Source organism: Cetorhinus maximus, chromosome 8, assembly GCF_964194155.1.
Source record: "Cetorhinus maximus chromosome 8, sCetMax3.hap1.1, whole genome shotgun sequence".
NCBI lineage: Eukaryota > Metazoa > Chordata > Chondrichthyes > Lamniformes > Cetorhinidae > Cetorhinus > Cetorhinus maximus.
This window is the reverse complement of record NC_135886.1, coordinates 27391431-27412950: the sequence shown is the minus strand read 5'-3', so window position 1 is coordinate 27412950 and position 21520 is coordinate 27391431. Positions and strand designations below refer to the sequence as shown.

The 21520-nt window shown below is 40.4% G+C and overlaps 1 protein-coding gene across 2 annotated transcripts in view; it reads right to left on the bottom strand.

Moving 5' to 3' along the window:
* Positions 1-21520, bottom strand: part of LOC144683527 (TBC1 domain family member 22B-like) — a 370874-nt gene that overhangs the window by 177085 nt on the left and 172269 nt on the right. For both annotated transcript variants that reach the window (XM_078546604.1, XM_078546605.1), the window contains exon 8: positions 12629-12743. In XM_078546604.1, the coding sequence (XP_078402730.1) occupies positions 12629-12743 (115 nt within the window). The remainder of the gene's footprint in view (positions 1-12628; positions 12744-21520) is intronic.

The following is a 21520-nucleotide window of genomic DNA, read 5'->3' as shown; positions in this document are numbered from 1 at the left end:
GGAACTTTATCTTTCAACTGCAGTTATTGATTCAAAGAAAATTCTTTTCTTTTTTCTTTCCAATCAGTTTGCTTAGTGAACACAGAAAACCTTAGATCAATGATGCTCACAAAATTTGAATTATCTTCAGAAAAGGATAGTAAAATATACTCCTCAACCCTCAAATGGAAAAAAGATACAGGAATATGCACAAAGCTCATTGTCTTTAATGATCCTAACAAGGACAGAGCTGAGATCAGCAAAATAAAAATCGATCAGTTTGGCCTAAGCAGTGTCCTCTTTCTATGCACAAAAATAGCACGGGGAATATTGACACGTGTAAGACAGCACAAATCAATAAGATCAATAGTCAAAAGCTGCCTCTTGCACTGAAAGATTTTAGACTTACTCAAGAATCTTATTAATCCACTCCTTTAATGAAGTAATTAACTTCTCAAGAATGACCATTGTTAGAACAGAAACGTGATTTACTGAGTGTCCAAAATGGCTGCATTTCAAATAATATTCTTAGTCATTTCTTTAATCCTGTAAAGGTTAAGATACTTGATATTTCATCAGAAAAGTCATATAGATCTACTTTGGCAAGCTTGAAAACCCATTTAAATGTAGATACTGAGTTCAGTATAAAATATTTTTGGAAACCATAGTCCATTTGTTTTCAGAATTAGAATTGCTTGACTGTCTTCCTACATTACAATAATGACCATTTAATACTCCTATTCAACTCTCAAATTCCAATTATGCCAGTTACCCAAATTCTGCACAGAGCAACCAGATGTTCAAATAACAGGTTGCAAAATCAAAGACAATGAATTTGAAAAATTACAGCACACACATGCCATTTATATAAATTTTAATTTGCCTTAAGAGTTATATAATCAGCACTTCTAATGGTTACAAGATGTCAAAAGCTGAAAAGCTAATAATTGAATCAAAACAATTAAATTCATACAAGATCTTTAATGAAAGTGCTATGCTCGTGAAGTTCATTATGTCCAGCAACTAGCACATTAATGGACTGCTAAGGAAAAGTTGCCTGTGTAACTTAATCATTAATTTTTAAAATCTTTAACAATTATTCCATCACAAAATTGAAACTATACAGGCTTCTGCTTGTCTGCGTTAGGCTAGTATAAGAATATCAAAACTTTCAGGTCATATAGAATCCCCACTGTCAATTGTTTTAGGCTCTTAAAATAAACTAAAGTCATTCATCCTCAATAGAAAGAACCAGTGTACTTGCCATGGTGGTAAACAACAGAGGCTTGCACGTACAGTATTTCTCTAGTATGATATCCCAGTCTGTTCTTACAGGTAAAGAAATAACTTGCATATATGAAGTGCCTAGACACATCTTCAGGATGTTCAAAAGCACTTTATGCCCAATGTATTACTTTTGAAATACAGCCACTTTCATATGGACAAATCCAGCAGCAAATCTTTCCACGAAAACGTGCTTTACATCAAATAATGATTTCTGAATCCACTAGCTGAAAAACCCTAATTGAATATTTGTTTTAAAAGAGACTATAAACCACATTCCAGTGACTTGAGCTCACAGCCAAAGATGACTATACAATTTGCATCAACGTACCTTTCACATTCCAACCCATGAGTTGGAGACCCCATGACTGCAAAACCCATCAAAGACAATGACCTTGGAGAAATAGGAGTAAACCACATTATTGTCCTCCATTAGCAAAACATCAAGACAATCACCTTGGGTACTCGGCTGAGTGGAGACGAACCACCAAACCTAATCACTTGGACAATGGGCCCTGTAGAATGGGATTCCCAGACAAGAACTAATCAAATTACAATGGAATAAACTAGCCACAACCATGTTTGAATTACTGGGTAACTGTTATGTATCAAGTCCATCCTTTGCATGTTTAAGCACCTGCTTTCTCTACAATACAGGGCAAGTAGCCGGGATACTACCGGGATTCATGACAATATACAACCACTGAATTTTTGATCAGAAGCACATCATCTAAATATTAAATAACTGGATGCACTACAGTGTAAAAAAAGTTTTCTTTTAGCAGTATCAACATACTTTAACATTAAGTGGTGGCACATATCACATATGTATTTCTTTCAGACAGGCAATCCAGGATCAGCAAGGAGCGCAGGTAAAGGCCTTCCCATGATGGAGAGTTTGGCCTTGATTAGCTGGTACTGGGAGTGTGGATCTGGAAGCCCTGCACCACTTTCCAACAAATAGTCAGTAAGGGGCACACGAGGAGATAGGCGACTATGCCGGAGTGAGATGGAGGCCGAGTGAGTAGCGAATTAGGCTCACGTGGGAATTTGGTACACAGGGGAAAGAAGTGTGGTATACATGGGAATTATTCTAAGTTGGGAACAGGAGCAGCTGAGCAGAAACGGACCTGGATGTAAACCTCACCTTCAAAGCTGAGTTTGAAAAAAAAATCGAACCGTGATATCACAGGAAAACCGTAAATTCATTGGTTGGTAACAAACTGAGGTTAGGTAGTGTCTTTAAATAGCTGTAAATTAGAAAAGCGTATTTTTTTTTAAAGAAGTAGCTATTTGGATTTGAGTAAGAAACATTAGGAATAAGGGGAAGTCAGGGCCAGTAACGTAAAGTAATATAAGTAAACCAAAGTAAAATAATGTAAGAGAAGTAAAGTTAAGGCATGACATTCGGTCATGTGGAATGCGTGTCCTGTAATATGTGGTAAGTCATGAACACTACTAGTGACTGAGATGACCACGTGTGCAAGAAGTGCTGCCAGCTGCAGAAACTTGAGTTCTGGGTTTCAGAGGTCGAGATGCGGCAGGAGTCACTGTGGCCCATCTGCAGGAAACACTGCTGAGGTGTAAAATGAATATTTTGCATGTGTCTTTACAAGGAGGCAAATGCTATCCAGGTCATGATGACAGAGGAGGAAGGGCTCAAAATTGATAAGGAGGAGGTATTGGATAAACTGTCGGTGCTTAAAGTTGACACGGGACCGGGACCGGATGAGATGCATCCAAGGATATTGAGGGAAATGACAGTGGAAATTACAGGGGCATTGGTAACAATCTTTCAATCTTCGCTGGATTCAGGGGAGGTGCCAGAGGGCTGCAGAATTGCAAACATTTTGCCCTTGTTCAAAAAAGGTTGTAAGTATAAGCCCAGCAGGCTCAGAGTTCCCCAGGGGTTGGTATTGGGACACTTGCTTTTCCTGATCTATATTAATGATCTAGATCTTGGTGTGCAAGGACAATTTCAAAGTTTGCGGATGATACAAAACTTGGAAGCATTGTAAACTGTGAGGAGGACAGTGTAGAATTTCAAAAGGCCATAGACAAGTTGGTGGAGTGGGCAGATAGGTGGCAGATGAAGTTCAATTCAGAGAAGTGTGTGGTGATTCATTTTGGTAGGAAGAACATAGTGAGACGATATAAAATAAGGGGTTCAACTCTGAAAGGTATGCGTGAGCAGAGGGACCTGGGTGTATATGTGCACCAGTCATTAGAGGTGGCAGGACAGGTGAAGAGAGCAGTTAATAAAGAATACAGTGCCTTCAGCTTTATTAATAGGGGCATAGAGTACAAAAACAGGGAGGTTATGCTTAACTTGTATAGGGCACTAGTTAGACCTCAGCTGGAGTACTGTGTACAGTTCTGGACACTTTAGGAAGGTTGCGAATGCATTGGAGAGAGTGCAGAAGAGATTTACAAAAATGGTTCCAGGGATGAAAAACTTTAATTATGAAGATGGATTAGAGGAGTTGGGACTGTTCTCCGAGGAAAGGAAAAGGCTAAGAGGAGATTTGATCATGCTGTTCAAAATCATAAGAGGGCTGGACAGAGTAGATAGGAAGAAATTGTTCCCGCTCGTAAAAGGATCGAGGACCAGAGAGCACAGATTTGAAGTGATTTGCAAAAGAAGCAAATGTGATGTGAGAAAAACTTTCACACAGTGAATGGTTTGGGTCTGGAATACACTGCCTGGGAGACACTGCCTGGAAGTGTGGTGGAGGCAAGTTCAGTCAAGGCATTCAAGAGGGCATTGATCATTACTTGAATAGAAATAACATGCAGGGTTACAGGGAAAAGGCAAGAGAATGGCACTGAGTTATAATGCTCTTTCAGAGAGCCGGTGCAGACACGATGGGCTTCCTGCACCATAACGATTCTGTGATTCGGAGAGATCCTATTTTCACTGGTAGGGGAACGGGAGAAAAAGAGGTGACTCACACATGGAGGAAACTTGAACTCAGCAGGACCATTTGAGATCACTGCTGAATCTAAGCAGAACCTATTTTCACTGGTGAGAGGGTCTTATCCCATGGTTTGAGAGTATAAATTTTTAAAATAGGCATAAAAGCTCACAAAGGGTGGATAAGATCTGTGGAACAGTGAAGCTATCAAGTTATTTAATTAGCCTACACTTTAAATAATGCAAGACACATCCAGGCTGGTTTTTCTGAGAGTTGACAAAATCTGTGCTTGCAGTTTCCATTGCTGTTTGTTGATGTAACCATAAGTGTTATAATTATAGCATTATTATTGCTTGACGGCTTCCACAACTTATTATCATCACAGTGTGGGGAGGGTGGGAGGTGCTGTAAGTTCACAGTTTGATTGATAGCTGCAAGAGGTTATTAAAGGGTTAGGTGTCTTTGATGTTCTTTTTTATTCATTCATGGGATGTGGGCATTGTTGGCTAGGCCAGCATTTATTGCTCATCCCTAATTGCCCTTGAGAAGGTGGTGGTGAGCTGCCTTCTTGTTTTTATATTGGATTAAGTACTTGAGGGGATTTAAGTGTATTGAATGGAATTTCATGAAAGTTTTTTTTTTATATATAGTGAAGTCTGTAATAGATAATCAGAACTGTATTTTAATGCATCTCAGCATGGATTCTGAGGTCTGCCCATGGCGGATACTGGGTGAGTTGGCATGGGGATTATAAGGGCAAAAGATGGTGATTAAAGGGCATGGGTTGGCAGTCATGGCAATGGAAATGTGAGGGGTTAGCCTAAAATTTAACAAAACAACTGGGACAAAGTCCTAGAGAACCAAAGCGAACCTTTTAACCAGCCCACCTCAGCACTTGGCAGGCCCTGTGGCCACCTCCAGTTTGTGTTGGGAGTTCTCACAGAACAAAGGTCCAGCCATTCTGGGCACTTCCACCTCCCTCCCGCCCCTCCCCCTCCCACCACCACCACAAAGCAGGTGCGGCAAGCCAGGGGATTTCCCAACTCTGCCCACCCTCCTTGGGACCGAAAATCCAGCCCTTGGTCACTCTGGCCTGCTGCACAGTGGGACAGGCAGATAAAGGCCTGGGAGCAAGCCTCCTTCTCAGTCATTCCGCATGAAACAAAACAACAAAAGCTTAGCATCGGAAGAGCTTGGAGCTGCTACCCGTATCTGGCCGCAGGGAGGTTGATGGGGTTAATTGCAATGGTCATAATCATAAAGGGTGCAATTTGTGACTTTGGTAATGGCTGCTTCAGTGTTAAGGCTGGAAGAGAAATCTGTTCGTAAACATGTAAAATTCAGGAGGCAATGACACATTTAAGAACTTTGGAGAGGGAAGGGAGGTTGAAGATGAGGTGCAGTTTGCAAGATCAGAAAGTTTTTTTTGCCTTCTGTTCAGAAAAAGATTGATGTCAGTTTTGAAAGGGAGAGAGATAGTACATCAGGAGAGAAAACTATCTACAACGTCAGCTAGCATGGTGGCAAAGAGGGCAAATTGAGTAGTCAGTAAATTGGTGGGAATGGGGTCAAAATAGAGGAATGCACAGACTAAGGGCTAGGCACTGAGGAGACAACAGAGGCAGCTGAACAGATGGTCTCAATCTTGTGACAAAGAAGGCATGTGTTGTTGAAGATGTTCGTGAAAGAGGTAGGGCAGAGGGACTTTAAAGAGGTCGTTATTAGTGAAGTAAAGAAGGCAGAGGTTATCTCAGCCTTCCAGGGTGAAATCTGGAGTACTGCATCAATTTGACAGAGCAGAGTGGACCCAATAGCACTTGATGTAGTCTAGTCAGATTCGGTGATATATGACCAAATAGCTGTGTGTCAATAAGTGCAGGTATGTGCTCCTTGGAGTTCAGGAAGCAAAGATGGGGGTCACAGCAGGGGGATTAATTAGGATGGAAGAGCAAGGCTTTTGCTGGGGTCAAAGGCATAAAAGGTGAATATGAGCACATCAACTGCACCAGAAGTATTTTTTCAAAATATACAGAAAATTTAACTAAGTTGATCTAAAACTGAATCATTAACAATAGTACAACTGCTAAAACACACCTTTTTCTGTTTTTTTTCCCCAAGTTTATAATGATATTTGACAGATAAATACCTGACTTCTGATGAAAGCTTGATGCTTTAGCAGCAGAAGCAATTTCTATTGCAAATAATGAATAAAATAATAATTTCAAGGCACTAATCTAATTAAAAGGTGCAGGTAGCATCATTAACTACAACAGCAGTTAACAACACCTAAGCGTGATTCACGCCTTGAAAATCATTCAAGCACATCAACAACTTTTTAGAATAGTGCAAGATGAGTTTTCTTTGGGTCAGCAGTTACAAATTGCCACTGTGCCCCTTGCTAGGTTAGTGCACAAGGAAATTTGCACTGTAAGACAATATGTGTTATGATCCACTTAGGGGGAAACATAAACCAAAATAACCACATTTACCAAACAACACCTAAATGAAGAAATAACCAACAAGGTTCCACTTTCTGTAGCTTTTACTTTAAAACAACTCAATACAAATGCACATTAAACATGAATTAACAGGCAAATGCTACTTCAAATGAAAAAATAAATTTCACTTTAAATAATCAATTTAAAGATACGTGTAACACAGCCACAAGAATTCCCTTTCAACATAAATGGCATTAAGTAGATACACAGTTCCATAATATACTGTCCTATCTGACAGCAGCTTTCATCCCCGAGTTTCATGCATACAATTATCATCAGTAAGGCACACTTTCTCCTTCAGGTCATGACAAGTCCAATGATGTAGCTTTTCACAATTTCTTTTCAACCAACTAACCGATAACATCCCAGTCACGGTTTGGCCAGTTTGGGAAAATGCCCAGCTCCTTAGTGTCTTCAAGCTGTTCACACAATTTTCCAAGTTGTAGACCATTTTCAGCTAGCTCGCATATTACCTCCAAGAGCTCTTGTCTCCTCTTCTCTCAAACAGAAGAACTGATCTCCTCCTGAGAGAGATTTGCGTCTTCTCCTCACAATTTGGTCTGTTCCTCTTTCTTCTCTGTCTACTTTCTCTTTGTGTCTGCATCTGTGCCATCACCCTTCAGCTCCTCTACTTATAGCTCTCCTTGGTGCCTGGCCACATGGCTTCTGTCTTAACTCCCCTCTTGTGGGTACTGCTTCCAGATCAAGGATTGCCAGGTCACATGGACCAGCATTACTTATTATTCAAGAAAAATCCAATTGATGCCTTTACAATTCAAACAAAAATTATTTGCAAACACTCTTAAAAACAATTACAGGTTTCAGACATTTTAAAGAAATTACAAATCTTCCTTATGGTACTGCTTCCAGGGTCAAAGGTCATCACATCTTGCATCAACTTGTGGCATAGTTTTCTGCTGTGTATCTAGAAATATCTGCAATTAGTACATGTATGGATTCTTCAAGAATTTTACACCCAAGCTATCAAAGATACCTTGGCCAATTGAATCCAAGGGAAATCTTCTAATAAGACATTAAACACTGCGGACATTCCCAAGTGTCACCAATTCATCAAATAGCAACTTATTGGACAAGAATTTACTGTAGCTAGTAAACTAATGATGCACACCTGCACCCATTATTATGATACTGATAGGGACCATTGAAGTGAAATTAAAACACACAATAATTAACTGAAAGAAATAACGCCACAAGATTTCATACCTTTAAACAAAAACAAACTTTGTCGTATGCATATTTTAAAAATTAAACAAAGCACACACTACTAAATTAACACTATAGTTTATAACTATGTGTGTTACAAATCCAATTTTACTTTCCTTTCCCGCCCCACCAAAAGGTCCCTTATCTTATGAAATTTTGAAGGTTCATTCACTTTTCCTGGGACCAACTCAAAGGCATGTCACAGCCCTCAGAAATTCACTTTGATTTCTCTTGTGTTCCAGCTATTCTCCAAGGTATTAAATTTTATGGGTATCCTTCCATCAGCTTTTGGCTAAGCGATCTTCCAACTTTTCTTCAAAAACCTCACAACTGTGGGCTTCTCAGCTCAAACTTGTGCTTTACAACATTCTCCAAGCTAACTGGTTTTCACTATTGGTTTCTTCCTCTAACTCCAAGCTAGACAAAACTTACAGCCTCTTTTCCCTCAACTCCAAATTCAACTTGAGCTCCCACCCGCACTCTGCCCAATGAAAGATAAAGTTAGTATTTCCTCTGCTGAAGGTGGAGATTCTGCTAACACTTATCTCTTCTGCTCCCTCGACTCAGTGGGCTGAAACTGTCTCTAGCTTTTTCTAAATTGCTATATCTCTAATGGAGTTTACAACACTCTCCCAGAATTGTTAGCCCCACCAAGGGACTCCCTAGTTTACTAACTACTTTTAGCTTCTTTCATCTGGGAACTACATAAATAACTTAAATCCCTTAGAGAAATAACTGTAGACATCCTGTCCCTACCAAAAGCTCAAAGATTGTTTACGCTTTCTCTCTTCTAATTTTGACCTTATTAAATAAACACTTTGAACTGTAATTGCACGAGGTCTATTTGAATTGCGCTTACTTAATCAGTTTCTCAATCAGATGTTTCCATTTATCTTACATTTAACACTTTAATCCCCAATCTAAAAGATATATTCCTTAAACCTAAATTTATACTTATAAAACACATGTATTGTGCAATCAGACACTCGCAACACCATTAAATTTCCATTAGATATTACACTGGGAAGTTGCTGTAAGGGGGAGGTTGAAATGTCATGGTGCCCTATACAGGGCATCTAGGAACACTGCAAGCAAATGCATCTCCATGGCCAATCAGATTGAAGCAGTGTAAGATGAAAGGAGCTGAACAGGGAAGTATGTTATAATGGTAAATTCATTGTCAAACCTGGTACAAAATGCAAAATAAAGAAAGGGAAAGAAAAGTGTGCGTGTGTGTCTGAGAGTGAGAGAGAGAATGAGCGTGAGAGAGAGGGAGAGAGACGAAAAAGAAGCAAAAACAGTTAATGTTTTTAAAATCATCAATAACAATTAAAAGCTGAAGGAATGAGACACTACGCTTGCAATAGTTATTTTTTGATCCCACAGAAGTAACTGATCAGTAGTTGAGATTTATCACACATTTAAAAAGGCTGAGATGAACAAGCCCTAACTTTCTGTAGCAAGTTTTGTTTGTTTCTACTGTGTAAGTATAGAAATGTCACATTGTTCAATTGTTGAATTGAGAGTTAGACAGCAAGATTTTGTTTGAGCAAAGCTAACTTCAGAGTCAGCGCACCTCATATTAACTTCCAGATTTTTGAATTTAACCATGAATCAGCCTTTATCTGAAGTTGCTGTACAATTTGTGCACAAATAACAGTAGTGCCATTAGGTTCACCGTTATTTTAACAGTGAAACCTGGCTTATTATCTTACAGAAGCAGAGACTGACTAGCAGTTTTTTTGCTTTTCTGTTAAAAGATCATTTATTTTCTATTCAAAACTAAAAAAAGGTACTATTTAACATGTCTTTCTCTGACTGGCAACGATACAATGCAGAATATAAAAGCAAAGTTTGGCCCTTTAAATCAACAAATTTGCAACACCAAATATTCATCAAATTACAAATTAAAACCTCAGATATATGACAAATAACTGATTACTGGGGTTAAACAAAATATTGAGAATGTTTTCTTTAGTAACCTACAGTTTGCTCACAATGTCCTCAAGACTGATATTTTTCTTTCACAACTACATAAAAACAAAGCCTGCGGCTTATCATCAGCTTCATGGGAATTTTTCCTCTTTATTCTGAGTTTCTCATAGGAGCTGGTTTTCAGGATTAATATAATTTCTTCTCTTATTCACCAGTTTGTACACAAGTTTCTTCCGATGATAAAGGACCTCAAAGGCAGTGATGTTTATTTCCAGAATTATCTTTCTCTCTCGTTGGAATAGGAGCTTGAAGTTAGCTACACTGTCTCCAGAAACGTGTGCTTTATTTACTGTAAACAATCACAATCTTTGATGAAGCTTGCTTCTGAAAAATGAACCTAAATGTGGGTTTCCTGTGGTAGCATTTTGTAGACTTTTTTTAGGGTTATTGTTATGCCCGGTAAAGATCAAGTCAGTGCCATAGTTGTTGTCCTGTGTTCCTTTTCATTTTAGCATAAAGACATAAGCCAGAACACGTTTTTGTTAAGTTGAATATTCTTAAAAAAAAATACCCTAATAAGGTGAATTAACAATCTTTTTATTAATTCAAGTTCAGTTTGACAAGCTATAATTACAATAATGGTTCTTCCATTTTATACTAACTGCTGTAGGATCAATAATTTTAATTTGAATCTCCACTTTCTTTTTCTAAAAACAAAATTTCCATTTTTGAATCCTCTCCTTTTCAATTAGATATTTTAAATTACAATCATGGCTCCTTTGATTCTACCTTTTACTTAAAGATGATGTATTGTCTGTGTGCTGAGGTTTCAGCCAGTCTCAGGAGTCCTGGAATAGTCAGAAAAAACCTGCTTCAAAAACTATTTTAAAACTGCAACAATGGCCACAGAGAACATTTTGTAGGCATACTCATGAATTACACAGCATGCAGATGAATATTTTGCACAGAGTACTCCTTTAATATTATAAAATATATCTCAAAAAGGCTTCATCTATAATAAATCATAGATGTTAGGCTTGCGTTCACATCCTATCTTACTTCCTGCTGTCATAATTTGTATGAAATTTTCCCTTGACAAATTCCTATGTCCATATTTATAATGGAAACTGCCCGTGTAAACTAGTCAGTTGCAGGTACAGTCTATCAGTGGTTGCACTGTTACGTCTCAGCTTTGCATCTACCAGCTACTAACCTGTACTGCAGAGAAATTCTTATGCTCAATGAATTCTACGTCTTTGCTTCACAAATATCAATCCATTTTATTAACTATAAATAATAAAACATCAAGCTATATAAAAAAAGTCAAAATGCATGGGGACAATCACAAAGATATATTTTTGCAAAAGTCTTGTAATAGATTAAAGCCCAATAAACGTGTTTGGTACTCAACAGAGGACCACTTCAAAATATCTTTCTAACAATGCAGAAAGCAAGTAGAGCTGAACTAGCCATTTTTTTATTTGAAAGCTCCCAGAACTAACTTTGCAGAGGTGTAACTCAGTCATTCTCCTAGGATTAGTCTGAGTGATCCAAATGCTCCCAGATTATAATCTATGCTGTGCCATGCACAATTCCTCATCTCCTGGAGAAAGCCTATATCCTATCTACAGTATTTTACTTCAAGGATGCAGTGATGCCCTAGTTTCCAATGTATAGAAAGTGATGTCACACGTTACATATGTACTCACTCCCCCAACAGTGTACAAACAATTAAAATCAATCCCCTACAAGAAGGCAATACTGTTTTGACGGAGGGGATTTCTTTGAACTTACCTTGAGAACAAATGTTCTAGATTTTAGCAGTGAGAGAGTGGGTTGCAGGAGTCCCTGCATGTATAGTCCTCATAGAGTCTCTCAGCCAGTGACACTATAAGCAGCTCCATTTGCGGAAACTTCTCACTTTCCTGAGCCCTAACCCCTTTAAAAAATGAACTACGGTCAGCAACTGAGGAACTAGGAATTTCTTTTCAAAGACAGGAGAAATTTAAACAAATTTCTCTCCCTTCGTAAGTGTTAACAAGAAAGTTACTTCCTTCAAAAGATGAAACTTACTAGATTGTGCTAATACCAGCCAGCTACACAGAAACATTGCTAGGGCCTTACCTTAAAGAAGTGGGGTACTTTTTTTTTTAAAACAGTGCAGAAATAAGCTATTTGGGCCAACTGGTCTGTGATGGTATTTACGTTCCACATTAACTGTGACTCACCATACTTGATCAAACCCTAATTTCTTTTTCTTTCTCCTTCACGTACTAAGGTAGATTCCCTTTAAAGGCTCTTTTCGTGTCAACTATTCCATGCGGTAGCAAGTTCCATTTTCTAACCACTTTCCGAGTAAAGAAGTTTCTGAATTCTTTATGGATTTATTTGTGGCGATACTATATTTATGACCTTGGTTTTGGACTGCCACAAAAATGCAACATATTCTCTACCATCTACCCTATCAAGCTTCTTCATAATTTTAAAGGCCCAAGCCTGTTCAATCTTTCCTGATAAGTTTATCCTGATGGTTTTGGGGTGTCATCTTTGAGAATTTTTTTTAATCTTCTCCAGAGCTTCTATATCCTTTTTTGTAACATGGAGAACAAAACTGTACACAGCACTCTAGCCGTATCTAACCATTGGCTTTATGCGTCTTGTTTCTACACAGAAATATGGCTGTATGGGTTTACATAATCAGAAAAAAAAAGCTGGTGTATCTCAGATGATTTTGTTCACTATTTATGTGGGTTACAACCTTGCTGTTAGTCTGAATAAATTATGTAAACTCACCCACATGCTCTGAAAGGAACACTACAAAGAAAGGAGTGACCAGGTCATTAATTCCTTGAACATAACCACTCGCTGGATGTCGAATGGCCCATATGAAGAGGATTCGTTCAAAGATCTGCAAAATAAAAGTGAACAATGTAGATTTTAGATCAATTGGCATACCGATATCTTAACGTTACAAACTACACATGAGATTAAAATGCATTGCTCAATATACTTAAATATAATCATTTTCTAAGAAGTGCAAACATAGTTTCAGATTTCAAGTAAAAATGGCCACTCAATTTCTTTGGAATACATAGTTAACATAATACATAATTATCTAAATACTTCTAAGACAGAGATACATAGCATATTACTAGTTTCAACAAAATCTATTTTGTTAAACATTGTGTTCATTGGCTGGAGGCAAGGCTTCTCCCCCTCAATTGAGAGGAATTCCCACCTCAGAGTGGGTCTCATGACGGGGGTGGGAGGGGAGGCCCAGGGTGGTTGGATAATGGGGGCGAGGACAAGGCCAGTGGGAGGGAGAACCAGGGGGGGCGGGGGGGGGAGAGCAGATGTTGCTGGGGGGTGTGCCCAATCTGAAAAGGGAGCCAGTGACACGCCCCCCACTTTCCTGCCCCAGGCCTGAGCAGGGTGATTTTCCAGGCTTCCCGTCCCTGAACTCCGTCCTCTGGCTGAAAAGTTGTGGCTATGTGGGAATCAGGACCTCAATTGGTGTGAGGGTGGGCCAAGGCCTCAACCACTCCCTCTAAAATTGCCGACAGTTTGGGGGCAGACAGGAAAGCCACCCAGTGAATTTTACGGGCCTCCCAGACTGCAAACTCACTGGTGGGGGTAAAATTCTACCCTAAAATAAGGAGCTTAAAAACTTGGCAGCGCTCGAAGTTGGAAAGTCACCGGGCTCAGACAGAATGATCCTTAGGTTGGTGAGGGAAGTAAGGGTGTAAATTGCAGAAGCACTGGTCACAATCTTCCAATCCTTCTTAGATATGGGAGTGGTGCCAAAGGGCTGAAAGACTGCAAGTGTTACATCCCTGTTCAAAAAAAAGGAGCGGGATAAACCCGACAATTAAAGAGCAGTCCACCTAAAATCGGTGTGGGAAAACTTGTGTCATTAATTTGCGGCAAAATTAATTGGCATTTAGAAAATGATGGATCAATAAATGAAAACCAACATGGATATATTAAAGGTAAATTGTGTTGACTAGCTTAATTGAGTTATTTAAGGAAATGAAAGACCAGATGGATGAAGGTAATGTGGTTAATGTTGTGTATTCGAACTTTTGTTACAAATATAAGATTTTACAAGATGGTAAGATTTTAAACTGTCCTCTTTAATTCAAGGTAAGAGTAATGGAAAGTGGCATGTCACCTCTTACAAATTCTGTCTCGTGATAAGCCCATGTGACCTGGTTGCCATGGGTACAGGGGCCCAGGTCAGGCCCTATTGAAAGCAAGGTGCCAATTTTTAACACCTGGAGACAAAGGAAAAAGGCAGCTGACCTTACTGCTGCCAGAGTTACTGACTCAGAGACCCTAGATAGACAGTAAATCATGGGGAGAGGAGCAGGGGGACAGCAGCTGCTATAAACAGCTGAGAAAAAGGCTGTTTTCTGTTAGCCACCAGGCAGAATGATGATGGGAGCTCGTTCTCTGGTTGAAGAGATGGGACCTGTGGAGATTTACCTTGGCATGGTTGGGAAAAGGAGTCGCCAGAGTGGGCCTTGCTGGTAGAAGTAGGTTCATGGATTCCAAGAAGACTGAGGAAAACGACTTTTGACAGACACTGAATGTTACCATTCATCGAAACGTGGAGAAATGAACCTTTGGGAGCAAATATGGAGTGGCTCCTGTAAAGATTACAATTCTGCAGAGAATGCAGTGGCGTGGGGGTTTTCAGTTGTTTTAGGAAGTAAACGGAGTGGGGAGTATCTTATCTGTAGTTTGGTGTATCAGTTGCCTTTTAAGTCATGTTCAGTTGATGTTAATTTTAGTTCGTTTGTTTGAACCAATCACTGAGAATTTAAATCTCTTTTTAAGTGTTATCATTACCTGCAGAGATCTTAACACTTCCTAAAGGAGTTTAATAAAATGTTACATGATAGACTTACTCATAAGTTGAAGCCCAATAATTAAAGGGGCCTTGGCGGCATGATTATAAAATTGGCTGAGGGATAGAAAACAGAGCAGTGGTGATTGGTAGTTTCGCATTCTGAAGGAAAGTGTGCAGTGATGTTCCCCAGGGGTGAGTGTTAGAACCACTGCTTTATTTGATGTATATTAATGGTTTAAACATGGGCAGACAAGGTATAATTTGAAAATGTGTAGATGACAAAACTCAGAAATGTACTCAAGAGAATAGTAGCAGACTTAAGATAGACTGACTGGTGAAATAAGCAATAAAAATGGAAAATGATGGATATTCAGCAGATCAGCCAGCATCTATGGAGAGAGAAACAAAGTTAGTTAACACTTCAGGTCGATTAACTAATGAAAGGTAATTGACCAGAAAGGTAAACTCTGTTTCTATCCCCATAGATGCTACCAGACTTGTTGAATATTTCCAGTATTTTCTCTTATTATTTCATGTTTCCAGCAGCCACAGCATTTTGCTGTTGTACTGCTGAAAAAATGAACTGACCCGTTGAAGATTAAATTTAACATAGAGGAGTATGAGGGGATTTACTGTGGTAGGAAGAATGAAAGGAGGCATTAAAATTGTACCAGTTTATAAAGTGGGTGCAGGAACACAGAGATCTGGGGGTGTAACAGGACAAGTTGACAAGACTGTTAAAGAGGTATACATGACCCTTGAATTAATAAGTAGAGACATGGAGTACAAAAGCAAAGAGGTTTTGCTAAACCTTTATGAAATACCAGTTAGTTCACAGCTGGAGAATTCTGCCCAGTCCTGGGTTCCACACTTGAGGAAGGATGTCAAGGCGTGAGTGAGGGTGCAGAGCAGATTTACTAGAATGGCAACTGGGATGAAAGACTTCAGTTATGTGGGAGACTAGAGAAAATGGGATTGTTCCCCTCAAGGCAGGGAAGGTTAAGTGGAAATTTGATATAGATGTGTTGAAAACCTTGAATAGTTTTGATAGAGTAAATAAGGAAAGATCATTTATATTGGCAGCAGGGCAACCAGAGGTCATAGATTTAAGGTAAATTGGCAAAGAAAACAGAGGTAATACAAAAAAATTTTTTTAGTGAAGCAAGTTATGCCAATCTGGAATGCATGACCTCAAAGAACATAAGAAATAGAAGTAGCAGTAGGCCAAATGACACATCACGCCATTCAATAAGATCATGATTGAACTTTTACATCAACTCCACTTTTCTACCCTATCCCCATATCCCTTGATTCCCTTAGTCCCTAAAAATCTATCAATCTCAGTCTTGAATATACTCAACAACTGAGCTGCCACAGCCCTCTCGGGGAGAGCACTCCAAAAATTTGCAACTTGCTGCATGGAGGAATTTCTCCTCATCTCAGTCCTAGATGGCAAACCACTTATCCTGAAACTATGGCCCCTACTCTCCAGCCTGGGTAAACAGCCTTTCCAGCATTTGCCTGGTCAAGCCCTCTAAGAATTTTAAACATTTCAATGAGATCACCTCTCATTTTTCTAGAGAATATAAGCGTATCCTACTCAATGTTTCCTCATAAGACAGCTCTCATATCCTAGGAATCAAACTAGTGAACCTTTGTTAGATCCTGTATACGGCAAGTATATTCTTCTTTAGGCATGGATACCAAATGTGCACAGTACCCCAAAGTTTCACCAAAGCCCTATATAATTGCATCAAGGCTTCTTTACTCTTACACTCCCAAACCCCTCACAAAAGGTCAACATACCATTTGCCTTCCTAATTGTTTGCTGTACTTGCACGTTAACTTTCCGTGATTCATGCACAAGGACACGCGACATACTGTTTTGCTATTCTTCAAACCGAAGTGGGTAAATACAAACTTCCCCATATTTTACTCATCTGCAACCTTCTTGCTCAATAAATTAACTGGAATATATCTCTTTGCAGGCTCTGTGCATCCTCCTCACAACTTACTTTCTCGCCTAGCTTTGTATAATCAGTAAACTTGGATATATTACACTGGGTCCCCATCGAAGTCATTAATACAGATTTTAAAAGCTGAGGGCCAAGCACTGGTACTTGTGACACTCTGGTTACACACTGCCATCTTCAAAATTCCTGCTCTCTGTTTCCTGGCCCTTAACCAATTCTTAACACATGTTAATATATTAACCCCAATCCCATGAGACCTACTCTTATGTAACAACATTTTGGGTGGAATTTTAGCTCAAAAAGCAGATGGGTTTGGGTCAGGTTTGGGGGGGGAGCGGCACGAGGGGAGGAAGTGGCTGAAGTCCCAATCCCAATCTGCCCACTTCCAACTTTAACAGAGGCAGGTTTTTACTTGTAGTATTATAATGAGGCTATGAGCCTCACTTGTAGTCATTAGTTTGAATTCAGGTATGGACAAGCCTCAGGAGACCCAGATGCTAAAACCAAACAAGGACTATCAGGTCCAGGAGGCAAGTGCCTTTCCACCTACATGCTGGATGCCTGCCTGGACACCCACTTGCTCAACAAGTAGAAACAAATGTGTGATCCTTTCAATATGCCCTCAATCTTCCTCCCCTCCACCCCGAGACATTCACATTATCTTACTTCATTTATCACAACCTTAATAATAGATTCTAAGCATTTTTCCGACTACTGACATCAGGTTCTCTAACTTCTAGCTTCCTAATTTCCATGTCCCCCCTTTCTTGAACAATAGAGATACAGTTGCTACCTTCCAATCAATGGGGGGCATTCTAGAATCTAGGGAATTCTTGAAAACCAAAATCAAAGCATCCAATATCTCTGCAGCCCCTTCTTTTTAAAGTCTTATAATGTCAGCCATCAGATCCAGGGGATTTACTGGGCTTTAGTCCCATTAAAGTAATTAATAATAAAGAAATGAAGTTACTCACTCTCACTAGACAATTTACGCTATAATGCATATTCTACTGTGAAGGCAGGTACGAAATATTAAATATCAACAGTGCTATCAAGTGGCACTTGCTTAGGAATAACCTGCTCACTGAAGCACTGTTTGAGTTCCTCCAGGATCATTCAGCTCTTGACCTCATCACAGCCTTGGTTCAATTGTTGACAAAAGAACTGAACTCCAGCAGTGAGGTGAGGTGAGAGTGACTGCCCTTGACATCAAGGCTGCATTTGACAGAGTGTGGCATCAAGGAGCCCTAGCAAAACTGGAGTCAATGGGAATCAGGGAGAAAACTCTCCACTGGTTGGAGTCATACCTAGCACAAAATAAGATGGTTTTGGTTGTTGGAGATCAATCATCTCAGCGCCAGGACACAACTGCAGGAAGTTCCTCATGGCAATGTTCTAGGCCCAACAATCAGCTGCTTCATCAATGACCTTCCTTCCATCATAAGGTCAGAAGTGGGGATGTTCGCAGATGATTGCGCAACGTTCAGCACCATTCGAGACTCTTCACATACCGAAGCAGTCCATGTCCAAATGCAGCAATCCAGGCTCGGGCTGACAAGTGGCAAGTAACATGCACGCCACAAAAGTGCCAGGCAATGACCATCTTCAACAAGAGAAAATCTAACCGTCACCCTTTGACATTCAATGGCATTACCATTGCTAAATCCCCCACTGTCAACATCCAGATAGTTATCACTGGCCAGAAACTGAACTTGACGCGCCATATAAATACTGTGGCTACAAGAGCAAGTCAGAGTATAGGAATCCTGCTGCGAGTAACTCACCTCCTGCCTCCCCAAAGCCTGTCCACCATCTACAAGGCATAAGTCAGGAGTTTGATGAGTGCAGCTCCAACAACACTCAAGAAAGTTGACACCATCTAGGACTAGCAGCCTGCTTGATTGGTACCCCATTCACAAACAACCACTCCCTCCACCACTGACACACAATGGTAGCAGTGTATACCATGTAAAAGATGCACTGCAGGAACTCACCAAGATTTCTTAGGCAGCACCTTCCAAACTCATGGCCACTACCATCTAGAAGGACAAGGGCAGCAGGTTCATAGGAACATCACCACCTGGAAGATAACCTCCAAGCGACATACCACTCTGACTTGGAAATATATCACTGTTGCTGGGTCAAAATCCTGGAACTCCCTCCCTAACAGCACGGTGGGCGTACCTACACCACATGGACTGAAGTGGTTGAAGAAGGCAGCTCACCACTACCTTCTCAAGGGCTATTAGGGATGGGCAATAAACATTGGCCTAGCCAGTGACGCCCACATCCCATGAATGAATATTTTAAAAATTGTTTCATGCTTCTATCATTTCCTTATTCTCCACTGTAATTTTCTTGTCTCTGCCTCTGAGGATCTCACATTTATTTTTGCTATTCTCTTTTTACATAACTCATAAAAACTCTTACAATTTGTTTTCATATTGTTTGTGAATTAATCTCACATCCCGTTTTCTCCCACTTAATCACTTTCTTGATATCACATTTTGCTGATGTTTAAAACTCTCCCAATTCTCAGCTTATTACTCTTTTTGGCAACTTTGTAAAGCTCTCCTTTTAAGCTAATACTATCCTTGACACTTCTAGTTAACCATGATTTTACTAATTTCCTAGTCAAGATATTGGCTCAGAACTTCCGGTGGAGTGACAACTGAGTCAGATTGCCACTCTGCTCGTAGTTACTTACCTTGAAATCCAGCTGCTTCTATCTTGCCTGAAATTCCAACTCAGGCTGGGCGAAATCTGTGTAGTTCAGCACGCTCTTGTGGCTTACAGTCGAGGGCAATTTTTTCACAGTTAAGTATGCCGCGCCCCTTTTTTAAGGTACAAGCCGCTGCAAACCAGGTAAGTTTAAAGGTCCAGCCAGGGAGGAGGTAAGTGTGTAGGATTTGGGGGGGGGAGGATTCAGGTGGCTAAGTCGGGTTGGGCTTAGAGGGGGGTGGGGGGAGTTGGGTCAAGCCTGGGGATTGGGGTGGGGGGTTTTGAAAGAGGAATCAGGAGGGGACAGGGGGTGGGGGAGGGTGGGGTGGAGTCCCATGGGTAGTCAGGGACCAGTCCTGTGGGAGGTCATGGGGGGGGATGTAGTCTGGGGCTAACTGGAAGTTGGTGGGAGTCCTGTGGGCAGCTGGGGTGGGTCAGTGCTATAGCTACCCAGAAGCTAGAAGTGGTTTTAATTCTTGTTACTGGATAACTACTGTAACAGTCAGAACCATCCAAAGTTTGCAATTTAAATTGCATTTTCAGATGGTTCTCAGTGCGGGGCAATTGCCCACTGGAAGTTTGAACTTCCCGGGCAATTGTCCTGTGATCATTATGCCCTGCAGCTTGGAAGTTACAGTCCTTTATTCCACAAAGGAACATATGCTCATAGAGAATTTGAGCTATTTCTTTAAGTGTCTGCCATTGCTTATCTACCATCATTTTAACCTAATTCCAAATCAACATCAACCAACTCGCCCCTCATATCTTCATAATTGGTTTTGTTTAAATTTAAAACTCTAGTTTTGTACTTAACTACACCACCCTTAAACTTCTATATTATAATTATTTTACCCCAGTAGATCCTTTACCAATACCAGATCCAAAAATAGCCTGTTCCTTAGTTGGCTCCTCAACATGTTATTTGAGAAAACAATCTCAAATACATTCAATGAACTTGTCCTCTCTGCTACTTTTGCCAATTTGTTGAAACTGTCCAATTTTTTGAAGACTGAAGGGCCCCCCGCACAATTATTGCATCTTGCTGGTTACATGTTCCTATTTTTTGTTTCTCTGTACTCTATCCAACACTATGGGCAAAATTCTTAGCTTGGTGGGCGGGCACATACCCAACCCGCTTGAGCGTGGAATGATGCACGTTGACATCAGCCGAGTGTGTTGATGTCAACGTGCAATCGCGCAATAGTTTGGTCGGCGAGCGTCTGCCGACAATTAAATGGCCTGTTAGGGTCCATCCAACCTTACTGTTGGCGGGCAGGTGAAAAGGCCAAGCGGCCTTTGCATTTTTTTGGAAACCTCATCCACGGGCGGGATGAGGTTTCCAAAAGCAAATAAAAATAAAATAAAAGTTTTAAAATTTAATTAATAATATATCCCTGCTCATGTGACAGAGTCACATGAGGGGACATGTTGTATTATAGTTTTCAAATTTTTATTTCTTAAAACGCTTAATTCATGCGCGAAGTTCGCGCTCGCCCACTCATCCTCCTCACCCTCCGCTCCCCCCCACCACACACACACACAGGCAGCACTGAGTGCTGTCGCTCATATTTCACACTGGGCGGGCATTAATGGGCCCACCAGCTTGAAATCGTGGTCCGGCCCCGATCGTGGGCGGCAGTCGGCTTCCCAGCCGCCTCCAACAAGCCCACCCACCATGAGCAAAATACTGCCCTATGATTACTGTTAGGGGCCCTGGCTTGTGACCAACCAAAATGGAGAAGGCACCAAACACATTGAGAAACTTTGTCAGGAAGATGCAGAGACTAAGTTGATGCACAATGGCTTGCACAAACCTTCAAACAGCTTATCTACCCAACCCTCCAAGCACCACCTGCCCCACATGTGACAGAGTCTGTAGGTCGCACATTGGACTTATCAGCCATTTCAGAATCCATTGAACCAAAGTGGAAGCGAGTCACCCTTGATTGTGAGGGACTTCCTAAGAAGATGATGATGTTCCCTGATGAAGCCTTAGTTGCTAATGCCCTATTAGCATTTTTATACTCTCTATTCTTTCCTGACACAAGTTACTTGATTTTACCCAAATCGCTACTCTACAGGAGTTGGAAACAGATCCAATAATAACTTACAAAAGGGAATTGGATAAATACTTGAAAA